Source organism: Sparus aurata, chromosome 10 (genome assembly GCF_900880675.1).
Source record: "Sparus aurata chromosome 10, fSpaAur1.1, whole genome shotgun sequence".
NCBI classification, from domain to species: Eukaryota; Metazoa; Chordata; class Actinopteri; order Spariformes; family Sparidae; genus Sparus; species Sparus aurata.
The window spans coordinates 26,905,130-26,925,841 of record NC_044196.1 but is presented as its reverse complement, the minus strand read 5'-3'; the positions used below and the strand labels follow the sequence as shown (position 1 = coordinate 26,925,841).

The following is a 20,712-nucleotide window of genomic DNA, read 5'->3' as shown; positions in this document are numbered from 1 at the left end:
TGTCCAGGGAAAAGGAAATGTTCCCCTTCCTGCTCTCAGTACCCTGCAGTCTGTAAATAGAGCCTGCCACCAGCCGCTCGGTAGGCCCCTCTGGAGAACTATATCTGTCCCATCATGCGACACCCTTGCTACAACTTCCTGAAACAAACTAAGGGGTGTTGGGCTTGAGATAAGGCTGGTGTGCGCATAATATGAAGAAGTGGCATTTGTATGTGTTTCTACGGTCTTGTAATTCTATCCACACGGCCTGTCATGGCCAGAAAGAGGAGATACAGCTGCAGATGACTGGCCCTCACTTTGGAAATAAGAGTCAGAGTTTGAGTTAATAAACTACTATATTCATGTGAGACACTAGTGTGCGCCACCAGGTTGGATTGGGTGGAAAAATATAAAATGGATTTTTCAAGCATTCGACATACAGCACACCATTACATGCTAAATGCACAGTGAGCAAGACATCATGTTTTTTATCACAGCGAGTAATCAATATATAAAAAAGTGTGACTGATTTATTATTGCTTAATACAAATTATAATGCTTAAAAGCCCAGTGTGGAAGAAAAAGGAGGATTTAGGGGCTGAAATTGGGGCAGAATATTCATAATCATGTGGGCGGTTATGGCTCAGGGGTGGAGCCAGCAGTTTGTTATCAGAAGGTCGCTGGTTCCATTCCCCTGGTCTGTATGTCGAGGTGTCCTTGGGCAAAATACTGAACCCCAACCTGCTCCTGATGTGCTGGTCGGCACCTTCCATGTCAGCCACAGCCACCTTTAATCCTAACATTCTGTGTGCGTACATCCTCACGGTAAAAAATGCTAACATGCTTACGTTTGACAGGCAATTTTTTTCTTTTCTAGATTTGTTTTGTTGGTGTAATTGTACAAGTTTATGGTCATAAACCAAAGTTTTGTACAAATAGTTTTGACCTCATGGTGGCTACAGATGGCATTTCACACTGAACTGCAATAATCCCCTGACTTTTCCTTCCTAATGACCACTGTCAGTCACAGAGCGCTATCCCCAGCTAAAAGTGCTGCAGATAAAACCCTTTAAACGTGTTGCGTCTGCGGCACAATGACCAGACTGTGTGTGATTTCAATACCTGCCTCGCTGCTAATCGTGGTGAATAAATGCATCCGCATCTGAAAACATCAATCAAACTTGTTTTCCCCAAATGCCAGTGGGGAGAGAATGAGACTAAATCAATAGCTGTATGGTGACTGTGCATTAGCTCAGGGTATTAACTAGCATGGAAATGAGCCCATTATGGCAATATCAATAGCGGGGATGGATATCATTAAGCGCGTGTTTGTCAGTGTCTTATCATCAATCAGTTCTTGCGTCAATTTTAATTCATGAAAAGGTGCTGATTTATACAGCCAGTTTCCTTCAGTGTGTGTGTGTGTGTGTGTGTGTGTGTGTGTGTGTGTGTGTGCTTTGTTGGTGGGCGCACTAAGCACCCTGATGTGATTTAGACAAGAAACAGGCACGTACACCCAAAATTATGTACTCACTTTTTATAAATATTTATGAATTGTATTTGGACGTGTTGCTGTGTGGGAGTAAATGCTAATGAATGTGTTGAATGTGCTCGCCACCGTGATTTTTGTTTATCAACATCATTCATTTGCTGGAGCAAAATTAATTGACAATTTTGATAATCAACTGTGATTGTTTTTATTGAATTTAAAATGTCAACCATTTGCTATGTGTTGTTATTGACTATTAATTGGATGAAGCAATGAATTAAAAAATGCTGTTTAAGCTCTTTTTTCCCCACTTTTTTCTTATATATCTATATATATATATATTTATATATACATGTTAAACAATTACACAGTAAGTTACACCTCAGATTAATCAACTATAGAAAATAATCGTTAGCAGCAGCCCTCAATCATTTAATGGGTAACTCAGTATTTAAGCGTGTTCACAGGTCTAAGGGAGTGCTACTACAAATGTGACAAAAGTGGTATGAAGACCTTTTCCGGCTCAAGAAGATGTTGCATGTTATCTGATAAATTCCCTCCAGTGATTACACTCAGTGGCAAAGTTGCATTACTGGTAATGTAGGCACCAGCTTTTGAAAAGGAAGAAGAATGCGTGTATTAAGAAAAGGCAATAGCACTGGTTAACTGAGTTCAACAGTGTCATAGAGGTGCAATGCTTATCCAGTGGACTGCTCTTTGGAGCATTGTGCCTACATTACCCACAATGCAGTTTCGCAACTGACTTACATAACTGAGTTAGATTTATCAACCCCCAAAAGGCTTTAAACTAAGTTTTCACATATGCAGTTGTATTCTCCAAGACCCCTAAACACACTTTATTTATTCAAACATGTTGAAATCCCCCTTTAATCTGAAAAATAATCAACAGATTATGGAAGCATTTTTTTTATTTTTGCAGCCCTTGCTTATATAGTGCATGTGCAGTTTTGTGCGGTAAATGAAGTTCTTTTCAAATTAAAGAAGGTGTGTACAGTGGCACTGAACCCGTTTTCCTCTTTGCGAGTTAGAGAGCATGAGCAGAACTGTAGCGAGAATGTGTCTGCGCCTGGCCGAGGATGAGGATGTGACATTTTCACTGCCCACTAAACCAGCAGCACACTGCAGACTCTGCATGGCCAGGATAGACCAGGCACCTGTCAACTTCCCTTTATCCGGGGTGCGCCCCAGCCCACCCCTAATCTGCCTGATCGATGGCCCTGGATGGTCGTCACCAGGCAACCAGGGATAACACCAAAGCTCTCACACTGTGTGCTCCCTAACATTCAATCTGCGGCTTCACAGCTATATGAAACGCTATTAGAAATCGCGCTGTGGGGAAAATACTTAAAGAAAGGCAGAAGGGGGAGCTTATTAAGGATAAAATCGGAATCTGAAGTCTCCTGAGAGGAAGAATTGTTCCCTGGGTTACAACAGAGAGATCCTGTCGGTGAGATGATGAATGTGTATTCGACTATTGCAAGATGGTTTGGTCATCAAGACCAGCACAGCCTGTGCCACAGTGCCAGACTAGACACAGTTAAAAGTAGCCTCAACATTGTGCCTCTTCTCGGCTATATGTGAAAGTGAAACAGATGCCCCTTTTCTCACAGAGAAATGCATTCAGCTCAGATGCAAATGACTCTTATCATTAATAATGGCTCTTCTGCGTGGCTATAACAGACTCCAAGGCCGTTCGACTTCCTTCCCTGTTATATTCACAAGATGTGAGCAGTGGTATCTGTTCTCGGAGAAACTAGACCGAGACGTGAAAACAGAAATACTGCTGTTTTTTTGTAACGCAGATGTCACAGGTCTTGGTGTGTGTGTGTGTGTGTGTGTGTGCGTGTGGTGTGTTTTATTTATTTTTTGTTGAGGTTTCAAAGTTACAGCACTGCTCTACAGCTACAGTACTGTGGTGACCTTCGCATCCCTCCCAGGAACTTTCATGTCTATCTATAGCAACAGGCCGTCATTTCGATTGTGGCCAGACGAGGGTTGCGTGATAGGATCAAAATCTTACTGATATAGGTCATTTCATTTCATTTCCAGTTAATGGCGCATATAGAAATGAACACATGGAAAGATCTATCTAAGACTACATTTTGAACTCAGCAACCTTGTCATGTTTGATCTTTTTTTTTCTTTTTATCAAGAACCTTTTTGAAATTTTTCGACATGTCCCTAACCCTAACCCTAACCCTCACCCTACTACACTATCATAATACATATTATTGCCTGAAATATAAAAAGGAAAATATAAAACACTTGTCATCTAAAGTTGCAGGCAAAAAGGAATATAGGCCCTCAATGTGCATGTGGTCAATAATAAGAACTACATATGATACACTTTAGCAGTAGAACTGTTTGAATTGTAGCATCAGCCAAACGAAAATATTAGTATATAGAATTTTTTTTATTGTCGCATGGTATATGTTGTCCTGTGGTGTAGCCTGGTCCCGCAGTCTGTGACTTTTTCCCACTTTTATCTCTCCATGATCCGACCACGTCTTTCATAAAGCCACAAATCTCATCTCATTTCACCGTTTCCTACTCATTGTCATACTCAATCTCCCTCGCTCTCACAATATGACTGATGATTGAAGCTTTAGTCTTATGCTTTGCTCTCTCCCTCCATCGCTTGTTTTTCGCTCCATTCCTGCAGAAAACGTGTGTGCGTACGCGCGCGCGTGTGTGTGTGTGGCTGAGACAGCTCGTGAAGCCTGTAATTGAGTGTGTCCGCCCACTGCGTTGCAGCAAAGACAGCGCGGTGGATGGCTTCATTGTGTCAGGCACAATAGATACGTACACATACTCATCACACGCTTCTACAGAACCACAACATTGAAGAGCCATTAGTCGATCCAGCGGCGGGGTGTGTTGTTATGGATTCTGCGGCCTAACTTTGTCACTCAAGCATGACCTCGGCGTTACCTTCACGCGTAACAGCAATGAGCCAAAATATTCAGTGGCTTCTTTTATACCCCAGTTTCACCACCAGATCTAGCTGTAACCTATATAGAAGATAGGATTAGTGTTCTACCTCTTCAGACACACTGAACGCATCTAGGATTACAGCAAAAAAGGTTCCCCGGGGCTACTCTTACTCTTAAATTGCACTTCTCAAAGTCCAAAAAAAAAGATTGTGTGTGTGTTTATGTAGTGTAAGAGTAAATCGACAGTAATCTGTGGTTGCCATGGTTTCCCGCTGTGAGTTCTTACCCAGTCGCCAAGAAAAATATCGGTTTACATCTCTTCCTTAGCTAATTTCTGCAACCAAAGTGTGATGGAATGAAAAGTCACCATGCATGTCCAAATGTTTGCTTTCAGTACTTGCATGCCCACGTTGTGTTGTGTGCCACAAACTGCTCCGGGAGCATGCCAAGACGAGATAATAAATTGTGGTTTCCTCTTCAATGTGCTTGTGGCTCCCTATCAGTTTATCCACCAAGTCACAGCGAGGTCAAAGCAAGCTGAACGGTCTACATGCTTTCAAATTCGGCCATCACAATGACTTTATATTCGTATGCCAAGTATGCGTCCGTGCAACATGTTAACCACTCCCATCTCAGGGTTCACAGTCATAAAGGTGGGATGTGTCAAAAGACAAGATCTGAACTGATGTGCATCAGTGGAGACACCATTTTTCACAACCGAGCAGCTCTCCTTACATTCTGTTTCTTGAAAATAGTAATATTCTATTATATTATAATATAAATGTATACATGAAAATAAGACATCAGACTATGAACGTTTGAAGACAAATACAGAATTATAAAATCACTTGAACTGAAACTGGCCAGCAAGCATTTTCAGATGGTATTTTTAAAATGTCTTTAGAGCCTTTTATATTTGAAGTAGCAAAACCACAGTGTGAAAATACCAACCAGCTGCTGTGTTAGTTGAGTAAAAGGGTGTAAGCATTATTAGCACATTGCACTTGCAAACAGTCAAAGTAGTTGCGCAGATGCAGCGTAACCCCGCTAATGAAATATTCTCAAATATTATATTCTTGCATTGCAATTGTGGATTAAAGGTGCAACATCTCAGAATTAGAATTCATAAGAACGTAACAATTCGTACTCCAAACAAATAGGGGGCAGCATATCACCAGAGTGACAGCCAACTGCGGCTAACTGTAGCTACTAAGCTCAGTTAACAAGCAGCTGGTGGTCGTACTAACGGACTTCGCTCCGATTAGGATATCGGAGCATTGTATTGTTTACTATAGGGCTATCACCTCTTAAGGTACAAACTAGCGTAGCGCAGCCTAGCGTCAAACTATTTAGCATGCTCACGTCAACGGATTTCTCTGCAACACAATAAACAGACATCTTTAACATAACTTCAAAACAGTTTTTTGCTCACATTCAGTTGATAATTAGAACTACATTAAAATTGTACATACTGCAACTTTATTTGTACAAGCAGTCTTTCAGTGTTTTAGGTGGAGCTAATTTAACTACTTTTAAATACTGAAATGTATGGGAAATGTAAGTTTGGGTCGCCTAAATACTTTCTGACTTAAATGTGTCTGTAGCTGTATCAGATATTTTCAGATAGATAATGACTTTTCCTCATTTAAATCGCCGAATCTCTTCTCTATGGCTGCTTGTGTGAAAGTAAGAGTGACAAAAGGGTGTTGTTGCTGCCGCTACTCAGTGTCTATACCCACACCTTCGTCTAAAAAATTTGAGTGTAATAAAAATGCAACGCCTGTGTCTCCACTGAAAAGTGGCACCAATTACTCTAAATTGAGCTCTGTCAGGCAGAGCGAGTTTCGGTTCAGGTTTTGCAGATTGACACCTTGGAGTTATGGGGTCAAATCAAACCATAATTTCAGCAGGGAATGACACTGACAGGCAGCTATCCCAATTACATTTTACCACCCAGTAAATGTAGCGTAAACAGTCACTGATTAGTTCGCTCACACAGTCCGGTGTGGCGCAGGATGCAAAACAACTGACCGCACAACTATTCTGAGCATGCTTCCTCCGTGAATATATTTTTCTCCGTCTTTGTTAAACAATTACTCTCTTTCTTTTCTCGCCTTTGATCCTTTCTCTTTCATCTTCATTCGTGTTCAGGGAGAGCCACGAGAGTCAAAACCGGAGAAAGAGAAACCAGGGGAAAAAAACAACGAGGGAAAGGAGCGATGGAGTCCATACTGTCGGAGCAGTCGGCCACAGTGGACGAGCTGCTGGAAGCGTGCATCCAAGCTTTCGGTTGGTCATTTAAACAAGATTTATTTTTACATAGATAATATGTTTTATTCTAAAGCGAGTCCATAAAAGCAAATGATGTATTTCACTTTCTGCATTTCATGTCATGGCAAATACTTGCAGCAATGTGTAGTATGTGTTCAGGCAGTGACTCACACGCTGTCTACCAGAATAGACACGTGTTAATAGCAGACGCCTGTGCTGTGACCTTCCTGATGATGACTGACATGCTATATTCTTCTTCTAGATGAGAAGGGCGCTTTGAAGGATGCTTCCTTGGTCCGCATGTTCCTCATGATGCAGCCTTGGTACATCCCGTCTACCGACATGACTAAGAATCTTGTGCTCAAGTATCCTTCACCTTTCTTTTCTGCTACCTCAGAGATGTTTTTCATGTATTACTCGCTGTCTGCTAACAAATATCTCTTAACACGCTGCTGACAGAGCAAAAGGGACTCAACTTGCGCAGGGCTTTGAGATTTAAAAGAATTGCCTTGAAGATGAACAGTTTGCAGCCTTTTGTTTGCCTTTTTCTTCAAATCTGTTAAATCTTAATTATTCAAGTCTGACGTGTCATAGTCTGAGAAAGGGGGTGCAAACAGTTGCAATTTTGCAGACAATTTCATCAAAGTCGCACCTCAACTCACGGATTAGATCTCAAGAGGAGAGCTGCACCGCTGAGCGCCGAACAAGAATATGTCACCTCGTCAAGTAAGAAACTGTCACTCACTCTTTCAGCCCGTCCTGTGCTACTTCTCTCTGAACTCTGATCTGACGTGCTAGATTTATGAGTGTTCCAGTTGAATATTGACAGTGTCTACATGTCACGCAGAAAACGTATGACTTGAAAAGTCACTTTTATCACCATATAAACCGAGGCCTTGCGCTTTACAGAGCGTTCGCAGCAGCCACGTTATTGTGTCGACCTTCCTCCCCTAGTTTTCATCGTCGCTCTCCCCTCTCTTTGTTCTGCCCTCCAGGTATTGGCTCTCTGAGTTTCCAGCGGAGTTCAATCTGAACCCGGAGCTGGAGGACCAGATCAAAGGCTTTAAAGACCTCTTGACCACGGAGGGCAACGAGAGACAGAGTCAGCTCATTGACCTCGACAGCGTGTGAGTGACAGTGTGAAGCTCAAAGCCGCGCACGTTGTTGACGTTGTGAATGAATGCCTCTGTCTGCAGCTGTTTATGTCAGCGTGGCCCTTTTTTATTGCCTGTTCTCAGACATCTCCGGGCTGTGCTATGCGGGGTCACTGACTTCTCCTTTTCCCATAAAAGCAATTTCTGTGTGACCTCAGCTTCCCTTTTTTTCGGGTTCCATAAGGGCGAGGCTTTGTGGAGGGAAATGTCAGAAATTGCTTTTATAGAAAAAAGTTGGATGGAAGTTTTCTTCAGTATCCCTCTTTATCATGCTTTGATATCTAACGCCGCCGCAAGTTCATCGCCACCCCGAGGAGCGGCTGTAAAGTTAATCTTCTGAAACTGTTATGCTGTTTTCCAAAAGAAAGGGGAGAAAACTTTTCACAATGTATTCTGCAGTTTTGATGTACTTTCTTATCCATCTCAGGCCATCATATAAATGGAAGCGGCAGGTGACTCAGCGTGTCCCATCAGTGTCCAAAAAGAGGAAGATGTCCCTGCTGTTTGACCACCTTGATTCCTGTGAGCTGGCTGAACACCTGACCTACCTGGAGTACAAATCCTTCTGCAAGATCCTGGTCAGTTCGCCCGAGGTCGAATCTGTGTGACTAGCGGGATGTTTACGGCTCTTTAATTCTTTGAATTTAACTTTGCACGCTGCGAGCTCATTGTAGTTGCTAAGCAATCGTGGTTAAAATCAGACTTTTTTTTACTGGCAGTAATTGTATTTGTTGTCTGGAAAACATTTTGCTCTTTGAGTTTTATTTTGGGAAGCAAAGGCAATCACTGGGTTTGTGCTGATTTTAATGATAGATTTTAGATAATTTATGCGAGTGTGATGGTGTTGGTGGCAATATGGGGGCAGTGGTAGTGATTTGTTTTGGCTTTTGTCTTTGTCTCTCTTCTAAAGGAGATTCTTGCTCGAAATAAAACAGAAGAAGTAGCCATGGCTATAATGTAATCCCCAGTAAACGAAAATATGGAGCATCTACTGGGCCAAATGTTCGGTATTGGCACTATTCTGCATTTAGATGATGAAAACAAATTTGTTTTTTTCCTTTATTCCCCGAATCAAAGATTTGCTCAAGCAGTCAGTGACTCAGCCAGATAGCTGCTTTAATGTCTATATTTCTGCCTTGAAGTAAGAGTTTGGCAATTTGGGAAATGCTCTTATTTCAAATGTGAAAATAATTTAGACTGAGCCAAGAAATAATACATTAAATAACGTCCTGTAAAACAAAAAATATATAATATGGTAATTATTGAGCTTCAGGATGGAAGATTTACTAAAAGTTACCTTTTAGACAGAGCCAGGGTCGCTATTTACTCCTTTTTCAAATCGTTATGCTAAGCTAAACATGTTTTTGAGATGTCTTCTCATAAACGAGGCGGCAGAGCCAGCTATTCTCACATGGAAGAGGAAGAAGAATCCTCATTTACAGTATGTCACATATGCAATGTATAAAAGTGCCCCTTTAATGATACATTCAAGGTTGAGTATAAATACTTGTCCTGCTGTGCGGATCTGTCTGCAAGGCGAATGCAGAATCTTTTTGTTCCTCATAAAAAATGGGATGTATCACCTTTGCTGCTGATATGACATTTGACATTTATGAAGTTTCGTCCAAATACTGTGATGTAAGTGTGCTGTGATTTAATTCAAATAAGTGAAACATAACTTACCGACCGTGGCCCCCTTCCTTCCTCCTTTTCAGTTTCAGGACTACCACAGCTTTGTGATGCACGGCTGCACAGTGGACAACCCCATCCTGGAGCGTTTTATCACCCTTTTCAACAGCGTCTCCCAGTGGATCCAGCTCATGGTACTCAGCAAGCCCACCGCCCCACAGAGAGCGGCCGTCATCTCCCACTTCATCAGGGTGGCACAGGTCTGTCTGCTGGGCACATTTAGGCCGTTTCCTGCAAAGATTTTTAAGACGGGGAGGTTGTTGTAGGGTTCATTGTGCGCACAGCACCGCCTGAAAGGAGAAGATAGCCTGGAGCCATGGAGAAAGAGGGGGCGAAGCTGTAAAAAGGGGAATTACAGATTAAACCAAGAGATGTGGAGAGAAGGAGAAAAAGTCACTGCAGTGCTTTGATGACTTGCATACACACGCACATAAAACGCAGTCATTTCCCATTAGGTGGCACAAATTGTGAATAAAAATAAATTTAATTTAAAAAGGCTTAGAGGTATTAGCATTTTAAGATGCCTACCGAGAGCCCTTTAAGATAATACTGCCGTCAGGGGAGAGCCCAGCATCTCCAGGAATTAAGACTGTCTCGTTTTACCTGGGTGATGACGCATCTTCTGCATTATCCAAAGGCTTTTAAGGGCCTTATGGGGTTGTTACATTGTCTGAAACATAAAAGCATAAAACGTCAATTAAAACTTCAATTAATCTGGAGGAATGGTAATGGCCTTAATTTGAGATACCAGATTTCACAAATAGACAATAGCATTTGGCAGTTCAATCAACTTTCACCGTTATTTAAATGTCCCTATTGTTATTGCGGGGAGGGCCTCTTCAAACAGAAAAAAACCGACGCGCAAATTCCCAAAAAGAGCATCAGCTATCTGCCGCAAGAATAGAATTTAGAAATTAAGGAAAAGTATGTTATCAATTAATTACACAGTGTGTGCCCTTCCTGTCGGCGAGAAAGAATTTCGGTGATGCATTCTACGATAGAGGAATCAGTGGGGATGTTTGCAGGAGGCATGACTCACGGCTGCATATAACATATTTAGTAGTAGTAACGTTTACCAGGTTCACCATAGTTAAGTGTTAGCATTTATTAAGTAGCACTAAGCACAAAGTACACCTGAGGCTTATAGGGTTGTCATGTATTTTAGTCATGCAGGTTGCAGGTGTGTGTCAATATTTAATGCTAATCCATGTTGTCGTCGGGACATTTCATTTTAAACAAAGAATGTCAGCGTGCTGCTGGCACCGGAGGAACCGCCAGGGCTGGGGTTAGGGTTAGCGGTTTTAACATGCTGGTCAAAACCAGGATCACCGAAGTCATTAGGATCCTTAGGAGCAGGGACATCTGCACCAGATTTCTTTGGAATCCATCCTGTGATTGTTGAGATACTTCAGTCTGGTCCAAACTGGTCTGCCAGTGGACACTGTTATCCCTGGAGCCATGCAGCTTGTGTGGCTAATAATCTTTTCCCTGAAAACTCAGCCCGCACTGTCAAGTCCAGTCTTCTCTTGACTGAGTGCTTGCTTATTCCTCTTCAGGGGACAGTTGTCTTTTGAACAATGGGCCGGGCAAATCTTTGGCTGTTGAGAAGATTTCCCCCGCGTGCATTTAAATAAAAACCTTGCCAAATACAGCTCAGAGTAGGCCTTATATGGTTCTCAGCCCATATTTCTGGAGACTGTCATTATGTCACTACAGAGACATCCCTTTTAATTGCATCCTGTGCTTCACTATAAGTGTTGCCATTTAAGTTTGATGTTATCGTTTGCTTTGGACTGCCAGATGGGCTGCTTTCGCTTTCTGCGTGTGCAAGGGAGCTTCAATCGACCACAGAACTCTCGAAAAAAATAAATCTCATCTTGATAGCCCGCAGTGCTACTGAATGCATCCTCATTACTTACTGCAAGTCTACTCCTGGATTGTCTTCAGTCCCAAACCTACTTTCAATCCGTCTGTCTCTTTATCTGCAGAACAATCTTCCATCGCTCATCATTTATTCATCAGGGTCTCAGTAGGTGTCACCACCACCCTCTGTCTTTATACACCAGCGCTCCAACACCTCAGCAGGGCTCTTGTCAGAGAAGCCCCCAGCAGCAGTTCTTCCAAGAGTTCCACCCTCCTTGATATTGACTACTTGGACTTTTTTTGCATGTTTTGTGAAACTGTAACAGTGCAGTGGCGCGGACAGATGCTGATTCTCAGCGGTCCTTGATGTTCGGGATGGTTGGCTGCGACAGATCAGCTGGAGAACACCTGAGAATTACCTCCTTCTGGCTTCCTCCCCTCCCGATCTCCTTTCTTTTATCCTTCTATATCAAAACATCACCACCGCTTGTGCCCAGGATCATTTTATGGATACTGTACATTCAGAGCAAGTAGAGTTGGTCCTTCTTCTTGAAATTGTAATACTCAGAGGGGGGGTTGAGAGGAAGTGAGTTTAAAGGGGTTTGAAAAATATTACGGCGTGGCAATGAAATTGTACATGAGGCATTTAAAGCTGCAGTAAGTGTTATATTTTTATTCAAATAAGTGTTAAACAGCTCTCTCTATATATGGTTGGTCTTCCCCCGCCCCCCGCTCATGCAGTAGATGAGAAAATACATTTTCTGGTGTCCCTGTCCACTTTATCCAATCAGTGCAGAGAACTCCATCAAGAGGCGGTCCTGTCTGCCAGATCCTCCTTTTTGCTGCTGTCTGGCGATTACCACTGTGATTCCTGTGATGACGTAGAGAAGAGGGAAGGGGATTGCTAACTGCAAAACGCATAGGAAGTTAGCAGAAATGATGGTAACACTTTCGGCAACTTTTAAAAAGTATTAAATCTTTGGACTGCAGGGACACAATATTTTTTTTTTTTTGTCAGATGCCATGCATTGTAGCCTACCTCGGATTATCTCCCGGCTTTTCATCCAGCGCTATCATTCAGGTCAACATTTCAGTTTGTCTGATGATTTCAAATAATAACATTCCCTTGAGCCTCAAATGTACTTTTGTTAGAGGGTTAATAAGTGTAATTTTGGACGTGCTAATCGTGTTAGCATTGTCACTATTTGCATGTTAGCAATCAATCAACCAATCAATCAATCAATCAATCAACCAATCAACCAACCAACCAACCAACCAATCAATCAATCAATCAATCAATCAATCAATCAATCAATCAATCAATCAATCAATCAATCAATCAATCAATCAATCAACCAACCAATCAATCAATCAATCAATCAATCAGTTAATCAGTCCAGTCCAATCCAGTCCAATCCAGTTTGCTCTTTATGGCTATTGGCTACCTATGTAGTCTTGTCAATTTGTGTACACTGCCAGCAGTTTACAGCAGTTCATCCCATTACCAATATAGATAAATGATGTGGTATCAGATTAGGGCACAGTCTAATGTACTGTCTGTACTTTAGGCAGTATTGGACAGATTTCTGATAGTGGGATCTGTATTCGAAACAAGCCTGGTGCCAGACAACAGTCTCACAGGGCTGCTAAGCTCGACTGTAGACTCTGAATCTTGTTACAAGGACGCACTGTTTGAAAATAACCACAAGAATAGGTAAGAGGAGAATCTGTCACTGCATGCTGGTATTTATATATATATTTTTTTTTATACTGGCAGCTTAAACAGTGAGATGTGAAACCATTGGATTTGTTTTTATTTATTTTTTCCTCCTCACTTTAACTGCCTTCAGTTCATTTTAAGGGCGAATTGCTCTTGCTTGAAAGAAATTGTTCCCACATAATGAGAGGCAGTGTTTCCCGGCATCATTGGAGTGTCCTAAAGCCAGTTTGGAGTGGACCGTGTCATTAATGCAAACTGGGTGAACAGATGCATCAGAGACAGACCAGCCCTGCTGGAAATCATGTTGTTAATTCTTTGCCAATTTGACATGCCTCAAACTCTCTATTCAGAAGTGTCGCCCAGTGTGGGCTCATGCAGGGACAGAAATTACATTCAAGCTGATTTCAAATGTATTCAGAGGCAGCGCAGAGGGTAGTCTCGATTTTCTTGACATTTCCCAAAGCTTCCCTCAGGGGGGTGCGCTGGTTGTGTCCCATTTCAGCTTCCTGTTGGGAGCGCGTTGCAAATGACTCACGCTCATTAGTCTTTTTTTCTTGACTGCGCAGACTTCTGTTATGATTTAAAATGCAAAAATGTCCCTTTTATGCTCATCGACGAGCTCCGTTCCAATTCGTTTTTGCAATATGTTCCGTGTGCTTGTACGTGCGCCTTCTTGGCTTTGATAAACGCACCGTATCACCGATCGGCTGTGGCACAACAAATGGTTGAGAGGAGGATGAGCTCCATCTCCCAGGCCTATCGTACACACAGACTTAATTCTACACCCAGTGGAAAGCCCTGGCATGTTGACAATGAAACCTTTCCCAGGCCTCGCTGACGGCCACATGCACGTGCAGTTTAGCCGAACGTACTCTTCGAAATGCTGGGCTGCCCTCCGCACTGCTTTGCCAATTGATTCCAAAGGGTGTCTGAGCTGAATCAAATGATCCCCTCTGGCAGCCCTCCCACACAGCTGCGACCCATTGATTTTCAGCGAGATGCCACACAGGCTGAAGGGCAGCATGGAGCCCTGCGGCGCGCCATTCACAAAGTGGTAGCTTAAGTTTGACACAGACAGTTCAGAACATTCAGTACTATCTTGGTATATACTCAGATTAGGTTCATGTGTGGATGCTCATGTGGGCTGCCGAACGCTAAAACTTTTCATTTCTTTCTGTCTCCGACTCCTACTACTGTAAATCACTTTTAACCTGTACCACCTCCTCTCCTCTGTCTCCCTAATGATTCCTTTTTGGCACCGGCCTACACATTCCTTCGCTGTCTCCTCTCTCACCCTCATTCCTAATATTTCCTCCCTCCCGTTGACAGAAGCTGCTGCAGTTGCAGAACTTCAACACGCTGATGGCGGTGGTGGGCGGCCTCAGCAACAGCTCCATCTCTCGTCTCAAAGACACGCAGAGCCACATCAGCGCGGAGACCAACAAGGTGCGGTAGCTGCGACCGCGCTCTCCTCCTTCTGTTTCCTGCCCCCAAAGCCAAACACGAGGAGGATCTTACCGTTGATCGCTGCATGCCGATGCACTCAACTTATAAGTGATATTGAATTTTGATTTAGCAGTCCACATCTCCTCAGTGTGAGCTGCCAAACTCCTTATCTGTGCCCATTACTCCCACACAGTGGCTTTTTAGAACTATGAATTTCAGCCATATAACTGGAAAGTTTCATGCAACAGTTGGGGGAGTTACAGTGTCTCGTCAGTTACGTAAGTCCATCTGGAGCAAAAGTTTTCCAGCATGTTTTTGACTCCTTCTAAACAAATCTCTATCTCTCTCGAGACAGGCTTTCTGTTTCATGCCAGCTCTCATCTCATCCCCCGTCGTTTCCCCTTTAATTAATTGAATCTCCCTTCATTCACTCAACCTGCAGGTTTTTAACAACCTCATCGAACTGGTGACATCATGCGGGAACTACAGTCAATACCGCAAGCGCTTCTCTGAATGCGCCGGCTTTCGATTTCCTATCCTCGGTGTGCATCTGAAAGACCTGATAGCCGTGCATGTGGCGCTGCCAGACTGGGCCGACAAAGAGAAGACACGGGTCAACCTGACAAAGACCCAGCAGCTGTACGCCATCCTCCGAGAGCTGGCGCAGATCCAGAACACGCCGCCCAGCATCGATGCCAACCCGGATCTGCTCAACCTGCTCACGGTGAGTGCAAAGACTGGAATGTGTATGTGCGGCGTCCAAGAATGTCCGCGAATGATTGGCTTGAGTTGAAGATGTGCTCTCAACAAACAGCTTACACCGGGTGGAATCAGGTCCAGAACCAGGTGCCGGGAGTTTATTCATCATGAAGTGCAACAGAATTTGAAAGGCGCTCATTAACCACCCAGACAGCAGAGATGTAGGAGGGTAAACTTTGAGAAGCACAAACACTTTGTGTCCAGCCAGTGTCACAGGCGGACTGTTTGATACACAGATTTTGTTTCTGCTGTGATTTGATTGGCTCGCCATCAGACAAACTGTACAGCAGCCAGCTGGGACCAAATCTGTTGTAGGCCAGAGATTATATGGAACTAAAGCATTCAAAGCGTCAACATTCGAGCTCACGGCCTTCCAATTGTCTTCAGCAGATGTGGAAACATTGATTATGGTGAAAATTGGAAGTAGAGGAAATGATTAACTTCCTTGTGACTGTAGTTCAACAAGAAACAACAGAAGATCATGAACTGGATTGTCTAATTTATGCAGATGTTAGATGTGCCATTATGAACTTGCTCAACATTATGTTGATAATTATCGATAATAAATAATAAAGTGCAATCTGTGCTCTTTGGGATCTTGTATTCTTCTTTCCACCCAAAAGTCTGCTTCTATTAAACCCTACACCTCCGGTTTGTAGTGCAGCCTTCTGTAAAAAATGTGAATCTACCAGGCAAAGCCAAGATAACGCTGATGACATCATCTGGGTGATTTTTTAGAAAGATCCTTCGGAGCAACTGAAAAGATTAAACAACTTTGCCCAGGGGCTGAATGCTGCACTCCTAACGCCAAACAACTTCTCCTTTATGTAAAAACAAAGAAGTAAATACACATAAATTATGGACATTCAGTGATGCGGAGAAGATTGAACAGCGCATTTACTTCTAGATCTTCCGTCGCCCACTGTAATATTGTTATCTAGGATCCACATTCCATTGTTCAGAATAATGCTTTTATCCAGGACAAAGAGTCACGGCCCCTTTTGCAGCGTCTCTTCGTTGAACTTTACTGAACTTCAAATTGTTAACCTGCACTGAGACCTCATGTCTGCTCCTGTATCCTGATTAAAGACTGAAGGGATTTTGCTCTCAGAGTGCTTTGGCCCCGAAAGACCTGAAAGAGGATCTTAGTATAATCTTTTAAATCTCGATAGTTTTGCAGGGAAACCTGATATACCGGCTTGTTCTGTGTTTTCTTATCTCTCTCAGCTGTGAAATAAGTTATGAATAAAATGCTGCGGGAGCAATAAATGGTCATACATTTTGCGACATCTTCCCTAGACTATTTTTATTACATCTTGAGTTGTGCCCTGATTTATCACACTCCTTTCAATCACCAACAAATCATCAACAGGATATTCTGTGCCAGAATCACATTATGAATCTCATAATGTATTTAGTGAGAGCTCTTAAACTGAGTGAGACTGATCCAAGCTTTGTTGCCGCCTGCACTTCAGCACGAAAGCTGAGGTGGTGTTTTAGCGCTTAAGACTAAACCCCCGAGTGTGTGTGTTGGAATCTTTTGGCAGATGCAGATAAGATTTTCCCCAGATTTAAGGAGGGGAGCTTGAATTTAATAAATCCCAAGAGATCAATCATTCAATCTGGCGGCAGGTGTTCGTGTGAGATTGCAGCAGGCTCGCCCCTTTTTTTTTTCTTCGAAAATGACAGAAAACAACTTGACAGGTTTTGGAGCTGAGGGGCACCCGGGAAGTTTGTTGGACAAAGTCAATACCCAATTATCTTTATGCCAGTGCTTATTGCTGTTGATCTAGCTTGAGCACTGCTTGGCTCACAGTGAGCAGATGGAAAGAAAGTCAATAAATCCTTCAAAAATAATGAAGCTCTCTGCACAAGCATGCCTGCCAGTTAGAATAGGCACACACCACGCTAAAATACTATTTCCCTCCACGCTGAGCCCCATTCATCAGCCTTTCAAATGGATGAAATTATATTATCATCTCACATATGGTGATACCTTCGCAGTTAACCTTTTCCCTGAAATACTGCAAGCTCGACTGAATTAGAGGGCCAAATGTGAGAAAAATCATTTTTTTTCCTTCCGCACCGACCGCTTGAACACAGCGAAAGCCAGGAAATACAATTATACTAAGAGAATAGCTCTGATGAAATAATGTGAGGCCAACAATGGATGCAGCTGGTGATAACATGTGGCAGTTAGCTCTGTTAGCAGGGGCAAAAAAAAACCTGTTGCCATAGTGGCTGTGTTAATGTAAAAGATGGCTCTACTTAGTATCTATAATGAGCAGGGCTGTGTGTGAGAAGGCCTTGGTGAAAGCCTAGAGGTATGGAAGACATCCTGCCTCCTCTTGTGTCTTAATATTCTGATTGAAATATCCCTTTCGATGTGCGGTGTCATCAGACTGCCACCAATAAGCCTCTGAGGGTAAATATTAATATGACACAATATTGAAATGTATACCAATATCGCAGTGTATACTCGCCCCGTGTTGAGTTTAGTTGGGGGCAATTTCAATGCTTTGTGATGATGCAGATCTCTAAAAAACTACTTTAACACATTTTCTATATAGGAATTTCATTTGTGGTGCCCACAGCAAAAACAACACACACACACACACAAAAACTTAATTTCAATGGCATTTTTAAAAAAAACAAAGTTACAAAATGCTTAACAAGACCAAATAGGGACACTAAAATCCTATAAAGGTGCACCTTTTTTGGTTTCAGAGAGGAGTTTGGCTGCTGCATTTTGGACAAGCTGTAATGTATAAACGTCTCCCTTGTTGACCATCAGATATTCAGTGTTGAGTGCTGAGCGAGCAAGCTCGCAGAGAGACAAGTAAATAGTTGCCAGCTGTTTGAGCGAAGGTACACAACAACATCCTTATTTGGTCACTTTGTGCCTAATCCACTGATATTTGCAGTTGGACTGCGCGCGCCTCTAAATGTCGCTTTGGCCTGTAATCTGTGCAGGAATGTATTTATTTGGTGGTGAGGATGAATGCTGCTGGGAATGAAGAGAGGCTGTCTATATCCAGTCGAAACTTTTGACAACACTTCCACACTAAGACTCTCTCTGTGGATACTATATAAACAACACTGATGCACTATTTGAGAACAGTGTAAGCTCAAAGGCCAGTTTACTGTAAGTGTGGAACTTTGGTCAAATGATGGCTGTCATATATGGAGGGTAAAGCCTGCGACCTTTATCTTGCTCAAAGGGTTTAGGACTGACTTAACCCCCCCCCCCCCCCCCCGGTGAATACTGCTTTCGATCCCTGTGCTTCAGTTATGACAGGGTCTACTTTCAGTAAGCACATACTGTTACAGTAGCCACACAGCGCACGCCCACCACACCCAGGGGTGTTGCAGGTTTGAAACTTTCAGTCAAACAGTGCACCGAAATAGTGCAGCTCGGTCAGTATGAAAAGATATTATACAAATTAGTGCAGCTCTCAGTTGTCGCTTAGTTTTTGGTTTTTATTATTAGTAAGAAGGGATTGTTAAAGGGAAAGAACAGTCGCCCCTCCTCTGAATGTAACATCAATGGTGCGTATCAGGACAGATGTGTGCGTCAGAGGCAAACATCACACAGCGTTGCTTTGCTAGCGTGGTTAGTTTCCTCCAGAAATGCTAATATTGTTTCATAACCATTAAACAAACGTATTTCAGTCAAATCGCTGATAAAGGTGTGTAAAATACTGGTGACTGGAAAACCACTGGTTGTACACTGGTGGCCCATCCCTGGAGAGCAGCGAAGGCGGCTCTCGACAGAAATATCAGATATTTATCATTTTAAGACAAATTCCTTTCGCTGATCTGTGCAGGTATCCCTGGACCAGTACCACACAGAGGAGGAGATCTATCAGATGTCTCTACAGAGGGAACCTCGCAAGCCAGCGGTGAGCAGCAGCATACTGATGTACTCTTTTGGTCCCGCACCGGCCTGTTCTCAAATAACCCACATTTGGCAGTGATATACGTCACTCCACTCCTGTCTTGATTCATGCTTCATGAAGCTGCTAGCCCCTAAGCTGTCTGGATCCCAGAGAGTTTTAGTGTCCCATGATGCCGTGGACACTGTTTCGTACGTAATGCGTCGCACTCTGTGGGAAACAGTCAATCCTCGACATTATTTTGAAGTTCAAAGATATTAAGTAACAAATCAGCCTCACAGATCCCATGCTGCATCCTATAATGAATGCTCCTACAGCTCCATATTGAGTGCCATGTAGAAAAAAAGTGTCGGGATCCATATCGGAAATCTTTGTTTTCCTTTTCTCATGACATTTTGATCCGCTGCGGCAACCTTGACTGCCGCGGCTACCCTTTCTTTCCGTTTCTTTTCTATGTAAGATTATAGCTTTTACCTCCCTGGGTTGATATCGATCTCACGTCTTTTGTTTTTTTGCTTTCTCATCCACTGTAGCAGAACTCCAGCCCCACCCCCGCACCTGACCCCAAGCCCACCATGATAGATGACTGGGCGGTGTCGGTGAAGCCCAACGCCGACCCCACGATCATCAAGAAACACATAGAGAAGATGGTGGAGGTGAGTCCCCCCCCCCCCCGCGTTTACTCATTCTTCTCCCCAGCGCTAATCGCAACCTGTGGGGTCCATTGTGATGGCACTAGAAGGCTGAAGGGTGAATTATGTGTTGTTATCCTCTCCACCACCGTCTTGACATGAAAACTGCAACTCAAGTGCTTTTGGCTCTTGGCACAATGGCTGCTAATCTTTCACCATAATTACCACGGCTGGCAAGATCACTTGGGGAGCCTTGCAGCTATTGGTGATTATTCCCCTCTGAAATGGAAAAAGGAAAAGTACATGGTTCCTTGTGGGTTGAGAATCCCTTCAAAACCAGTGGGAAGATTTTCTATCATGCTTGTCTGCCGAGTAGGATCTTTTCTTTCTTTCTTTTAAACTGCTAAATTGCTAATCTTGCCGTGTAACTGACATTATTAGGTAGACTGTGAATTTTCCCTACTTGCGCCATCCCTCTCCAAACAATGTTTTTTTTTTAAATAATTTTGTTTTAGCATGCCATGGATAACCATTTCAACGATTGTGTAAAGGGGAAAGGGAGTATTTGTTTTCTCCTTGTAATGGTTTATTGCATCCTGCTCTTAGTCAGGTTATGCAATGATGAGAGCGGTTAAGTGACTGACTCAGAACGATCTTTGGAAATTATCAGATTGCTCATGGATTCCTCATAAATGTGCTAAAAAGGAGACCTATCATGCTTTTTTTCTTGTGTTATAGAGGTTTTTGTGCATGTAGAGGGTCGAGACGGACAAACACAGAAAATATAAACACATGTAACACATAAATATGCAGATATGTATGTAGGTCTGTAAATATAAATTCACATTCTCAAAGTCATT

At 42.8% G+C, this 20,712-nt stretch overlaps 1 protein-coding gene across 4 annotated transcripts in view; it reads left to right on the top strand.

Annotated features, from left to right (window-relative positions):
* Positions 1 to 20,712, top strand: part of LOC115590597 (RAS guanyl-releasing protein 2) — a 40,816-nt gene that overhangs the window by 6,445 nt on the left and 13,659 nt on the right. For 3 of the 4 annotated variants that reach the window (XM_030432011.1, XM_030432012.1, XM_030432010.1), the window contains exons 2-11: positions 6,574 to 6,711; positions 6,956 to 7,058; positions 7,363 to 7,419; positions 7,689 to 7,820; positions 8,275 to 8,425; positions 9,563 to 9,736; positions 14,449 to 14,565; positions 15,008 to 15,289; positions 19,152 to 19,226; positions 19,754 to 19,876. In XM_030432011.1, the coding sequence (XP_030287871.1) occupies positions 6,642 to 6,711; positions 6,956 to 7,058; positions 7,363 to 7,419; positions 7,689 to 7,820; positions 8,275 to 8,425; positions 9,563 to 9,736; positions 14,449 to 14,565; positions 15,008 to 15,289; positions 19,152 to 19,226; positions 19,754 to 19,876 (1,284 nt within the window). In that variant the 5' untranslated portion in view covers positions 6,574 to 6,641. The remainder of the gene's footprint in view (positions 1 to 6,573; positions 6,712 to 6,955; positions 7,059 to 7,362; positions 7,420 to 7,688; positions 7,821 to 8,274; positions 8,426 to 9,562; positions 9,737 to 14,448; positions 14,566 to 15,007; positions 15,290 to 19,151; positions 19,227 to 19,753; positions 19,877 to 20,712) is intronic. The other variant, XM_030432016.1, reaches the window with a different exon arrangement.